Source organism: Scylla paramamosain, chromosome 2, assembly GCF_035594125.1.
Source record: "Scylla paramamosain isolate STU-SP2022 chromosome 2, ASM3559412v1, whole genome shotgun sequence".
NCBI lineage: Eukaryota > Metazoa > Arthropoda > Malacostraca > Decapoda > Portunidae > Scylla > Scylla paramamosain.
In genome coordinates, this window is record NC_087152.1 from 12,397,501 (window position 1) to 12,410,051 (window position 12,551).

At 37.6% G+C, this 12,551-nt stretch overlaps 1 protein-coding gene across 7 annotated transcripts in view; it reads right to left on the minus strand.

Annotated features, from left to right (window-relative positions):
- Positions 1-11,354, minus strand: part of LOC135110179 (gamma-tubulin complex component 2-like) — a 25,576-nt gene extending 14,222 nt beyond the window's left edge. For 2 of the 7 annotated variants that reach the window (XM_064022246.1, XM_064022208.1), the window contains exons 1-8: positions 11,216-11,354; positions 6,411-6,465; positions 5,792-5,956; positions 5,114-5,306; positions 4,574-4,763; positions 4,332-4,475; positions 1,943-2,097; positions 1,241-1,369 (exon numbers count right to left, since the gene is read on the minus strand). In XM_064022246.1, coding sequence (XP_063878316.1) covers positions 1,241-1,369; positions 1,943-2,097; positions 4,332-4,475; positions 4,574-4,763; positions 5,114-5,306; positions 5,792-5,956; positions 6,411-6,463 — 1,029 coding nt within the window. In that variant the 5' untranslated portion in view covers positions 6,464-6,465; positions 11,216-11,354. Of the gene's footprint in view, positions 1-1,240; positions 1,370-1,942; positions 2,098-4,331; positions 4,476-4,573; positions 4,764-5,113; positions 5,307-5,791; positions 5,957-6,410; positions 6,466-7,790; positions 7,825-8,090; positions 8,263-10,301; positions 10,357-11,069; positions 11,162-11,215 lie in introns of those variants that run through there. The other 5 variants (XM_064022236.1, XM_064022201.1, XM_064022216.1 and 2 more) reach the window with 4 other exon arrangements.
- Between the last annotated feature and the right edge of the window lie 1,197 nt (positions 11,355-12,551).

Consider the following 12,551-nt stretch of genomic DNA (forward strand, 5'->3'; position numbering starts at 1 on the left):
TTTTTCCTGTGTCCTCGTATGTATCTGGTATTTCCTACTTCTCTTAGCAGCAGTTTCTCCTTATCTATTTCTTCCACTCTATTCCACAATTTATAAATTAGTATTAGGTCTCCCCTTTATCTTCTCTGTTCCAATGTTGGCAGATTCATTTCCTTTAACCTGTCTTCATATGTTAATTCTTCCAGTTCTGGAACCATCTTTGTTGCCATCCTTTGTATCCTTTCTAGTTTTTTTACAGGTTTCTTCTTGAAGGGAGACCACACAGATTCAGCATATTCCAGCTTTGATCTAATCATAGTGGTAATTATCTTTCTCATCATATCTTTATCCATGTAGTGGAATGTTGTTCCAATATTTCTCACCATTTTATATGTACTTCTGAATATCTTTCCTCTTTCCTGAGTGTTGACTATCTTGTATTATCACTCCCAGATCTTTCTCTTCTTGTATTTTTATTATTTCTTCATTTCCCATTTTATATGTCCATTTTAGTTTCTTTCACTTTTCCAATTTCCATTACATGACATTTTTTCACATTAAATTCTATCTCCCATTTCTTACTCCAATCCCAAATTTTATTTATGTCCTCTTGCAGAATTTTGCTGTCCTTGTTGTTTCTTACATGTCTTTGTAATTTTGCATCATATGCAAACAAACTCATGTAACTCTACTTCTTTTGACATTTCATTTATGTAGATCAGGAAAAGTATTGGTGCCAGCACTGATCCTTGTCATACACCACTATCTACTTTTCTCCATTTTGATTTTAGATCTTTTACTACCATTCTCATTTCTCTCTCCTTTAAGCAACTTTCCATCCAGTTTTTTTTACTTTTCCGTTTCATCCTCTTATAGTTTCTAGCTTTCATAATAACCTGTTGTGGGGAACTTTGTTGAAAGTCATTTTTAGATTTAAATATACACAGTCTACTCATCCATCCCTCTCCTGTGTTATATCAGTCACTCTTGAATAAAAAAATCATCAAATTGTTTATACATGATTGCTTTTGTCTAAAGCAATCATATGTAACATGATTGCTATAGATTTTTTCACAAAATCTTACATGCTATGTTGGTCATTGATACTGGTCTATAGGTTAGTGGTTCTTCTTTCTTTCCACTTTTATAAATTGGTACTATATCTATGAGTGTGTGTGTGTGTATGAGAGAGAGAGAGAGAAATTAGTTGAATATTGATTGGCTTATATCTACACAATGTATAGTACATCCCATTACTAACCTTGCTAATGACTTTGGTAACTGAAGCCAACATATCCATCACTGCCATAGTCTTTTCCACATAAAAGTACAATTTGTGCAGGGTAAGAGCCCATCGCTGATGAAGTCCCTCCAATTGTGTAACCAATAACTGAAATGTACACAAAATTTTTAAAGTTTCTTATAGCCAACTTTACCATTCCAAAGTATTCATATCACATGCAAGGAAAAGAACAGCTTTCAAAACTTCAGAAAAGAAGGTACTCCACAGATGTTGAAAGTGTAATTATCTACAGGTGAACTTAATTACCTAGTCTCAGCCAGTTGAGTAGTTGGTACTAATCTTAGGTCAATACTGATGTGAAATTTTGTGAAACTACAGATAAGTATACCTTCACAAGAAGCACATTATGTCTATATCTCCAATCTGTCTTTACTAAAAAAAAAAAAATCATTACTTTTCACTTTCAGATTTTATTTCAATACAAGATTATCTCAATGCAACAAGGTAACTGCAATTCAAGATAAAGGATGAGAAAAGAAAAATCAATAAAGAAATTTTTAGCTCAGTAATATAAGTAAATCATGAGAAATGTTAGAGATGGCATGATTTTGGTACTTAACTGTTGGAAGAATTCTTTAGGATAAGCAGTAGAATACACCTGTCATGTTTCCTGGCAGATATGCAAAGAGCATGTCTCCAAAGACTTGAGTGTTTCCTTACCATGTAATCCTTAATGAGGGATGTGATGGCAGCTGATAAAGCATGGTTAACTAGACCATGGTGGTATCTGCTGCGACTCTCCACAAACCTTGTGAGCTGTGAATAATGGCCACAAAGTGGTAGAATACGGCTCACCAGAGTCCTCAAAGAAGGTTCTGTTGAGATAAAAAGCAGAGACAAATTAAATACTAAATTCAGGAGGAAAACAAGTTAAAGAAGAGAATGATATGATTTACCAAAAGATTGATTTAGCAAAGAAAGAAATCAGAAGAGCTGATAGAGATGAATGGAGAATGACAGTGGTGAGAGCATTAAAATGATGTGGTCTTGTTGATCCCTGGGAAGGGGTGTGGGTGCACTTGGCAAGGACCATTGGCATACAGACTCAGTTAGGATGCAGGACAATCTGTAGGAAGTGCTCTCCACCTGCTGTAGTCCCAGGATTGGAATAGGTGTAGGGTAAGAGACAGTCTCATTATGAAGGGGCAAAGGGAAACCATTGCATGCTGTTGGGCCTTGCTACAGATGAATGTGGGCAGCTGTGCTATGCTTCAGCACATGGAATGTAGTACAGTGTTCCATCAGACTCTCCCTTTCTACTACATGCTGATAAGGCTAAGAATGTGAATGATGCATATGAGTGCATGGGCCACCCCAGATGAGATTCCTGCCCTGGTGTATAGATAGATACATTAATTAAAAAGATTGATGTTTGTGATAACTGCTATTCTGTGTTCAAGAAAGACAATGTTGTGACACTGAGTGGAGAAGATTGGGGATGACCTTTGTCCTGTAGTTTGCTCAGTCTGTGTGTGTGTGTGTGTGTGTGTGTGTGTGTGTGTGTGTGCACTACAGGCTTTGATTTTACACACTGGAATAAAAGAATACTCACTTCTAATTACCTTTCATCAAGAATTTGCTGGTCATTTTTTATTTCCCACTCTCAATATGCACAGAGTGTCCATAAAGTCTCTTTGCAGTTTAATAAATTACAAAAGTAAATGAACAGATAAATCTTTGGAAATTAATACAAAATGAGGAGTAGATATTGATTTCTCCCCCTTCATTTGGTACACCTCTATATGGGCACCATTACCTGCACAAAGCACATCAAGACAGTAATGGATTCCTTGCCATGTTTACTGTAGCATAGCCTCATCAGTGGTGGCAATGGTATCAGCAATGTTTTGCTTCAGGTTGTTGATGTCCTTTATCTTTGTTCTATATACAATATCTTTAACATAACACCATAGAAAGAAGTCCAGGGGAATGATATCTAGGGAACGAGGTGGCCAGGGAAGTGAGTCATCCTTTCCAATCCACCACTGATCTGGAAATGTTTGATTTAGGAGCCCACAAACATGCAGTCCCTAATGGTGCACTATCTTACAGGAAAAATTATGGTTGGTTCCTTGTTCCCCAGTCACCCAGTTGTGATGTCACATAAATTATTTAGTCAAGGTAAACACCTGCAAAAATAGATCTCCAGACCAGTGGTGGATTGGAAAGGATGGCTCACTTCCCTGGCCACCTTGTTCCCCAGATATCACTCCCCTGGACTTCTTTCTATGGTGTTATGTTAAAGATATTGTGTATAGAACAAAGATAAAGGATATCAATGACCTGAAGCAAAAGTTTGCTGATGCCACTGCCATCACTGATGAGGCTATGCTACAGTAAACATGGCAAGGAATCCATTACTGTCTTGATGTGCTTTGTGCAGGTAATGGTGCCCATATAGAGGTGTACCAAATGAGGGGGAAAAAATCATTATCTACTCCTCATTTTGTATTAATTTCCAAAGATTTATCTATTCATTTGCTTTTGTAATAAATCTATTAAATTGTAAAGAGACTTTATGGACATCTCGTATTACCAATAAAATGCCTAGATGGCGACTGATGAGCAAAGCTGTCAGTAATGCAACAATGGAAGCACCATGCATATTAACAACCTGCCTAATATTCGAACCACTAACTCATAACTTTGTGGTGTATACCATTGGATAGGAAATTTAATTCTGCATTCAGTGGTATGTGCCTGCTCTTGTTGAGACAAACAAGAATTGGCAAAAATTGCAGAAAACTGACAATATCCCATTTTTGACACCCTTCTACTTTTTGCAAGTTACCTAAGAACTTCACCAAACAGAGGAGATGAAAGCTTTATAAAATAAAGTTGAGAGTTGTGCTATCATATGGTGCTAATTTTGCTAAGACAGGAGGGTGGTTCCAGAGATATTAGCATTTAAATAGCATTATGGTCGGGCCAGGCCACTCAAAATGAAACAACCTCCATAGAAAACTTTGCTCTGCCAGTAACTAGTAGATAACTGGCAAGCATTAATAGCTACAAAAGGAGGAAACATCCTGGGAGATCTGACACTTACCTACAGAGGTATCAACAGTAAACTGAGGTGGATCATAATGCTTGGAAGGCAGCTGTACAGTGATGTACATTCCCTCTATACCCATCATTACATTCAAAACATCTTCAATCAGTTGGTGCTCTTGGGATGTGGATGCAATGTTGCCTGTAAGTGAAGTGAGCTATTGATAAGTTTCTTCTTAGATTTTTTTTAATCATGAACAACATTTATTTAAAATATTCAAGGTATTTATTCTGACTCACCTAAAATGCCACCATCCTGACTCTGTTCCACCTTGACAAAGTCCAAGGAGAGATATGGCCGGTTGTCCAGCCACTCCGGGGTTGTGGGCCCCAGATGACGGGCTCTAGATTCATTCATCCTTTCTATGTTTTGTAGTGCTTCACTAGGGGCATGGCTAACTTGGGATTCCCGGAGTAGTCGCTCTCGCAGCTGCCAATACTTTTATTTAAGCAACAGTATTTCTACAAATAGCTTGATTTCTCAATAACAATCCTAAATAGCACTTTTGTTTTTGATAGTAACAGTCATTCATAACTTTTTTATATATCCACATTTTTCACATAACAATTCTGATTTTACATGTGTGAAATATAAGTGAAGCGCTGGATAGCGTGAGGCAGACTTCTTTAGCAAGAAAAAATTAAAATTAATACTAAACAAAGGAAAGATGAAAGCTCTTAGACAAGGTCTTCCATGGCCAGGGCTCACTTAAGGAAAGCAAGTTATCAAAGGTGATGATTACCTTATAATATATAAGAATGAAATGTTTTATTTCTTACCTCATTTAGCTGATCTCTAGAGAGAGTAGTCTGGGTAGCCTGTTCAATATCAGCAAGAACTGAAGGAACTGTTGTGAGAGACAGCCCATCTTCTTCTAGCCTCAGCCTGGATCTACCTTCTACTGCTTGCCTTATCCCAGGGTCCTGCACCAATCCACTCAGCACCACAACTAAGCGGTCTAGGTCACGCATACTGTCACCCAGAGAGAGAGAGAGAGAGAGAGAGAGAGAGAGAGAGGGAGAGGGAGAGAGAGAGAGAGAGAGAGAGAGAGAGAGAGAGAGAGAGAGAGAGAGAGAGAGAGAGAGAGAGAGAGAGAGAGAGAGAGAGAGAGAGAGAGAGAGAGAGATTGTTAAATACTGCAAATGTATACAACAGAAAATTAGTGGTAAAAAAGTGAATGATTGGGCTGTGCACTCTCTTGACTCTCCTCTGCGACTTCATATAAAAACACAAGTATAAACTGACCACAGTAAAAAGGTGAAGTGCAGTGTCAAGATGTGATCAGGGTTATTAAAATAAAATACAGATGTTGAAGTACAAGAATAAATATGATACAAGCTGAGAAAAATATGCAAGAAGTTGAATTGAGGGAAACGGATGAGAGTATACTGTACAAGAAGAAGAAGCAGTATGATAGTTGTAGAGATTATAGGGAAGACTGGCTTGACCAGACTCACTTGCGACTCTTGAGCTCATTGTATTTCGTGAGAAAGGCCTGTGGATCTGGAGCTGCCTCAGCTAGAATATGTACAGCACTTGCTGCAGATTCCTGCCCATTATCCATACGTTCTGCAGAGTTGCTCAAGTGCTCAGTGTACCTCTCTGCAGCATCTGATTTGATCCTGAAAAGGAGAAGCAAGTATAAATAGTGCATTCCAATCTTCAGGCACGAGATATTTTGATATCTCGTTAAAATATGATACTTTGAAAATGATGGAATGAAAAGATCAAGAGAGAGAGAGAGAGAGAGAGAGAGAGAGAGAGAGAGAGAGAGAGAGAGAGAGAGAGAGAGAGAGAGAGAGAGAGAGAGAGAGAGAGAGAGAGAGAGAGAGAGAGAGAGAATGTATAGATTCACTCATTACTCATTTAATAACTGCAAGCCATAGAAAGTCAGGATATGTAGTTGGTGACATCCAAAATTGTTTTTTACACAAGTTTAAAATCAAAATGACAATAAATTAATGAAATTATAACTTTCTAAATTTATAAAAATATAAATTCCAATAAAGGCATTTATTCATAATAGAGATTATTGAAAAGAAAGCTTCATAATTTGTGGAAATGACAATTACTTACCCAAGGAGTGAGAAGAGTTCACTCACTTGATGATGGATGCGAAATTCACTCATGACTGCAATAAAATAAAATAAATAAATAAATAAATAAATAAATAAAAAAACAGAAGACATTTATGGAAACAATAATAAATACATAAATAAATAAATAAATAAATAAATAAATAAATTAATTAATTAATTAATTAATTAAAATCCTAATATGCCTAGCCCTTCCCAATGTTATAATGCATTTAAAATCATTAGTTTGAACTTGCAATTAAAAATAATTTCAAGTTACCAAACAAGAATACACAAGAGTAAATGTGACTAGCAAATATATGTAATCAGTAACTAGTAACTAAGTGTAGTGTAACTAGTGTGTACTAGTGCCCTATATTTGCAATGAGAGTTCTTTCGTGATACTGAAAATAAGGCACAACATAGGTAATTTGTTGATTCTTGCCCAAATTCATGACCTGAGAATGTGGTATTTAAACATGCAAGACAACATGAGGTTAAGAAGCTATCATTGATTAGTTTAGTTTTTTGCCATTCCTTATTATATTGATCTGAATATGTATTTTTGTGTTCCTAACATGATATAATGAGTTGTTACCCAGCCAATATTTAACAGACCACAGCAAGAGATTCTAAGGCTATCTAGCTGGCACTCACTGAATATTTGATGGTGATGACTTCATGCACCAATAATGCACATGCAAAGAACTGCTTCAAATGGCACAGGACTGATTCTTGACTTATTGTGACATGATCATTGCTATATTTTCAATGTTTAAGATGTCCCAGTGTCTTCTTGGTCAATCCCTGCCTGGCTATGCTTTCTGATGGCTAAAGACTTTTTGGCCTTCAAGCAGATTTCTCATTTGTAGGAATGGCCCAATGGGTCATTACACTATGCTAAATTTGTCTTAACTGATCTCATTATAGAAGGCTCCAAACACTTAAATCCCCTGTGAAAATCAACTTTATAAACTCTGTTATTATCTGTTGACAGAGTCATTAGATGCATTAGATTGCACATTTACAGTCAATCACCTCAAGTGCCAATTAAATGTCCTTTAAACATGTGTATCTTGCTATGACTCACTAAATAACCACTCTGCCATTATACATATAGTCATCATTGTAATACATAATAGTGTTACGAAAGTGGAAAGTAGGGAGGAACATGTAGTTGTCTTTTATATGTGTAGTAGTAATGTGTCCCATATATTGTACTGAGCATGGAAGAGTGCGCTTGGAGTTAAGTCTGTATGTCCATGTTTAGTTCTGTGTGAGCACGTGTTGTGTCCAAGAGTGGGAATGTGTGTGTGGGTTGCATCTCTCTGGCTGTGAAGGTGTGTGTGTTACACCTGTTGTGCCTCTTGTGTTCAGCCACCTGCACCCCCATGGAGCATGGGAAAGGAAGTGCTCCCCAGCTCCTGCAGGTGGAGAGGTCAGTTGGTAGTGAGCAGCAGAGGAGAGAGGACATAGTGGAGGCAGCAACCAGCAGTGGAGGAGGAAAGACGTGCAGTTGAGTCAGAGCCCAGCAATGACAGGTAGCAGAGACACTGTGGAGCAGCTATGGTGGTGGAATGAGTCCTGTGTCTGCAGGTCCATGAGAGGCAGCCAAGAGGATGAGTACTGGGCTGAGAAGGACTGTGGAGAGGCGGACGTCATGACCAGCTGCTAGGATTACCTGCTGCCAGAGGAACAGAAGCTGGAGGAGCCTCTGAGTTGTCTACTGTGGGCTGAGGGCCAACCTGAGGATGGACTGCATGAGGAAGACATCCTGTGGCTGTGTGGATTACCTGCTCCTGGGAGAACAGAGGCTAGAGAAGCCTTTGAGGTGCCTGTGGTGGTACCACAAGCTGACATGATGGAGGAGTACATGGAAAAAGTTATCCTGCTGATGATGAGGATTACAAGCTGCTGGGGAAGTGTAACTAGGCAGACAAGAGTTGCCAAGAAGTGATGCCACAGTAAGACTGTGGGAGGATTGTGCAGTGAGCTCTCATCTTCTGTATACACCTTGAGAGATGTGTCCATAAACTAGTAAATGTGCTATGTAATTGTGCCCTGTGCTGAGTAAAAAATAAAGTGTGCTCTTATCACCTTGGGGTGCTTGGTGCCTGAGTGTAGAGAGCTAAGCAGCCTCACAACTTCACTGCCACTACATTGAGCCCACAAGTCAATAAGTGTACTGTTGTGCCAATACCCCCAACCTGGTTCTGTGCTCAGTGGATGCACCAACAATACAGACCAGTTGGGTTGTGCAACAGCTGATGTCATGAGTCAAGAAAGTTTGCTTGCGAGATCAGTTTCGTAACAATATGATGATTCGGTAGGTTAGGATATTGCTGATTAGGCTGTGCATCATTATGCATCATTACAACTGTAATAGAAATTACATACAATTGAACATATTGTGAGGAACCATGGGAAATATACTAAAAATGGTAAGATCTAAGTACTCTTATTTGCAGCATCTCTGTAAACCAAAATACAGTATTATTTAACTCTTTCACCATTCTCAATACAGCCTTTGTTACTGTTCTCATCAGACAGAGCCCCATACACTATACCACCGCAAATTATTTATAATGCTGACAATAGTTTTTAAAGTTTGATTAGGTTAGTTTAAGTTATTTTGGTTAAGCTCGGTTAGTCTAGTTAGGTTAATTTGGTTAGGTCAAGTTAGTTTGATTAAGTTAGATTAAAAATATTTTCTTTAGGTCGAGTTAGGTGGTGGTGTGTGACAGGTGGCTGGTGGCCATGGGCAACTGATGGCTGGTCCTCTTGGGGGGAACACTGCAAGCGAGTTACTGCAGTGTTACTTATTTGAGGATCTAATTATTTTTTCTGGTAGATTTTTGTCTGTTTTGTATTAATCTGTTTTTTATTTTTGTTGCAAATCATTAGTTTCTGAGGGAATGGGGATCAGGAGGGTAAAAATAAAAACTAATGATTTGCGGGAAAAACAAGCAGATTAATTCAAAACAGGCCAAAAACTACCAGAAAAAATTGTTTCATTTAGTTTCTGAGTGGTTGGGGGTGGGGGTAATAAGTTGAAACATGATTTATGGGAAAAAAAAAAAAAGCATGCAGATTAATTCAAAACAGGTCAAAAAATACCAGAAAATAGTTTTGTCATGAATAGACTGGTGAGGATAAAAAAAATACCAAATTTTACCCACAATACCCATATCATTTCAACAATTATTGTGTAATAAGCTGGAATATTAAACATTCTTACATTTCATGCACTTTAAGAAAGAGAAGTAACCTAACCTAACCGGGGGGCTGCGCCCCCCCGAAACCCCCCCAAAGGTTACTAACCTAACCTAACCTTAACCTAACCAGGGGGGGCTGCACTCCCCCTGGACCACCCCTAAGGTTACTAACCTAACCTAACTTATATCCTTGGGATGATTGTGGACTTAGTTTCTGGAGGCGGCGCGCTATTAATTTAATTACTACAGCCTTACAAAAGCCTTCCCCACATTGAAAACATCACAGACATGTTCTATAGTAAGTACTCTATCACGTTGCAATGTGTTTTTAATGAATAGAGAGGAGGTCCAACCCTGCAGTTTTACCTATATATATATATATATATATATATATATATATATATATATATATATATATATATATATATATATATATATATGGTTTTATTAAAGTTTAAGCCATTCTTCTCACTATTCACATCATTTCTAATGATTACACTACTTGTCGGAAATTAATAATAACGCCACAATAGGCCTGGGAATGCACAGCGCTCTCAACTTTTTCTAAGTCCACAGGTAAACATAAATGGTGTATTGTTGCCTGAACTTCAGTTGTTAGGTTAGGTTAGGGTTTTATTATAGTTTAAGCCATTACACACTACGTGCTAATAACCTACCTCATTTTGTTCTTCTCACTATTCACATCATTTCTAATGATTACACTACTTGTCGGAAATTAATAATAACGCCGTGGGCCGTGGGTAGAGATTGGGGACATTGGCTTAAATTATAAATTTACCATATATATATATATATATATATATATATATATATATATATATATATATATATATATATATATATATATATATATATATATATAACTAAATGGTAATTGTCTAGAGTCCTTACCGGGCCTTATTACTGGTCTATTCACTTCAATTCTTTTACACATACCTTCACATGCACCTAAAACATCATTTTAAAGTGGGGGACAAATGCCCCCTTCCCTCTAGTCCAGCAAAATTGGGGACATGTGGGAAGGCGGGGTTTTTGGGTGGGGGAGACATAAATCAGCGAGCGATTTTCGGCCAGGTTAGGTTAGGTTAGGTTAGGTTAGGTTAGGTTAACCTAACCTAACCTAACCTAACCTAACCTAACCTAACCTAACCAACCTAACCTAACCTAACCTAACCTAACCTAACCTAACCTGGCCGAAAATCGCTCGCTGATTTATGTCTCCCCCACCCAAAAACCCCGCCTTCCCACATGTCCCCAATTTTGCTGGACTAGAGGGAAGGGGGCATTTGTCCCCCACTTTAAAATGATGTTTTAGGTGCATGTGAAGGTATGTGTAAAAGAATTGAAGTGAATAGACCAGTAATAAGGCCCGGTAAGGACTCTAGACAATTACCAACTAAATTATTTGTCACGAAATATCTTACAGGAAAGAACAATTTCCCGCCCAGTTGGTCGTGTTACACCCTGCACTGGGCTGGGGACGTACCCCCGGGCCTGTCCTCAACTCGCCACCACAGCACACCACATCCCCATCACGGCATGCACCAAAATGACTGACAATTATACTCACTCTGACACGCCTAATGTGACGAATTAAATTAAAAAAAAATATTTCCAGGCATAAAGATCGGATTGGATCAGCCTAACCAGCGCTCATTCTGGCGCGCAGTTCAAGCTCGCTCCCAAGTCAGCGTCTGCAACAGTCATTCAATCCCAGAGGCCAGTACAATGTTCGAGGGATAAGCTTTTGCAACGGCGCGAATTTTCTTGTGTCTTCATTCTTCACTGCCTGTTTTTCCTGTTATTCTCGTTACTTTATTAGATGTATTTGTCTTACTATTACTATTATTATTGTTATCTACTAAGTCTAGAGTCTAATGATTATATTAATGATTTTCTTATTAACAATAGCAATGATATTTTTGCTATAACGGAAACATGGCTCACTTCTGTTTTAATTCCTTTGTAAATATCTGCCAGTGTAATTTCATCAGAACTGATACTACAAGATAATTTATGAAACATGGGGTGTTTACGCGCGCGCGCTCACACACACACACACACACACACACACACACACACACACACATATATATATACGATATATATATATATATATATATATATATATATATATATATATATATATATATATATATATATATATATATATATATATATATATATATATATATATATATATATATATATATATATATATATATATATATATATATATATATATATATATATATATATATACACACACACACACACACACACACACACAGAGAGAGAGAGAGAGAGAGAGAGAGAGAGTTGTCCTAATATACTGTTTTCCTTCCTCACTTCAAGATATATGTTGTGATTGTTTACAGACCTCCTTCCTACACTGCAACAGACAATGCTATACTTCTTAACTTCATTATGAATTTGGAGAACAATAAAGGAGTAATATTCCTTGGTGACTTTAACCTTCCTTTCATCAAGTGGGAACCTGATGACATAATTGCTCATGTCCAGCACAGTGATACCTGTTTCTCAATTACTTTACCTCTCTTAAACTAACCAAGTGGATTAAAGAACCTACATTCATACCATCTGGAAATATATTGGACTTGGTATTGACCTCTGAGTCTGACGGTTCAATAGATGCCTTGTCGCCTTTTCCACAGTGCCATCAGTCTACACTACTATTCCAGTATGTATTTCAGTTCAAGCCTTCTTTCCCTGGTTACACTCTAGAAACTGATAAATCTCAAAAACTGAAAGCTTGGCATAAAGGGAAATGTACTAAGATTAGGAAATATCTTTCTCATGTGGAATGGGATTTTGAATTTGCTCACCTTTCTGTCAATGATAAGTACTTAAAATTTATTAACATTCTAATTCCTTTAGATAACAAG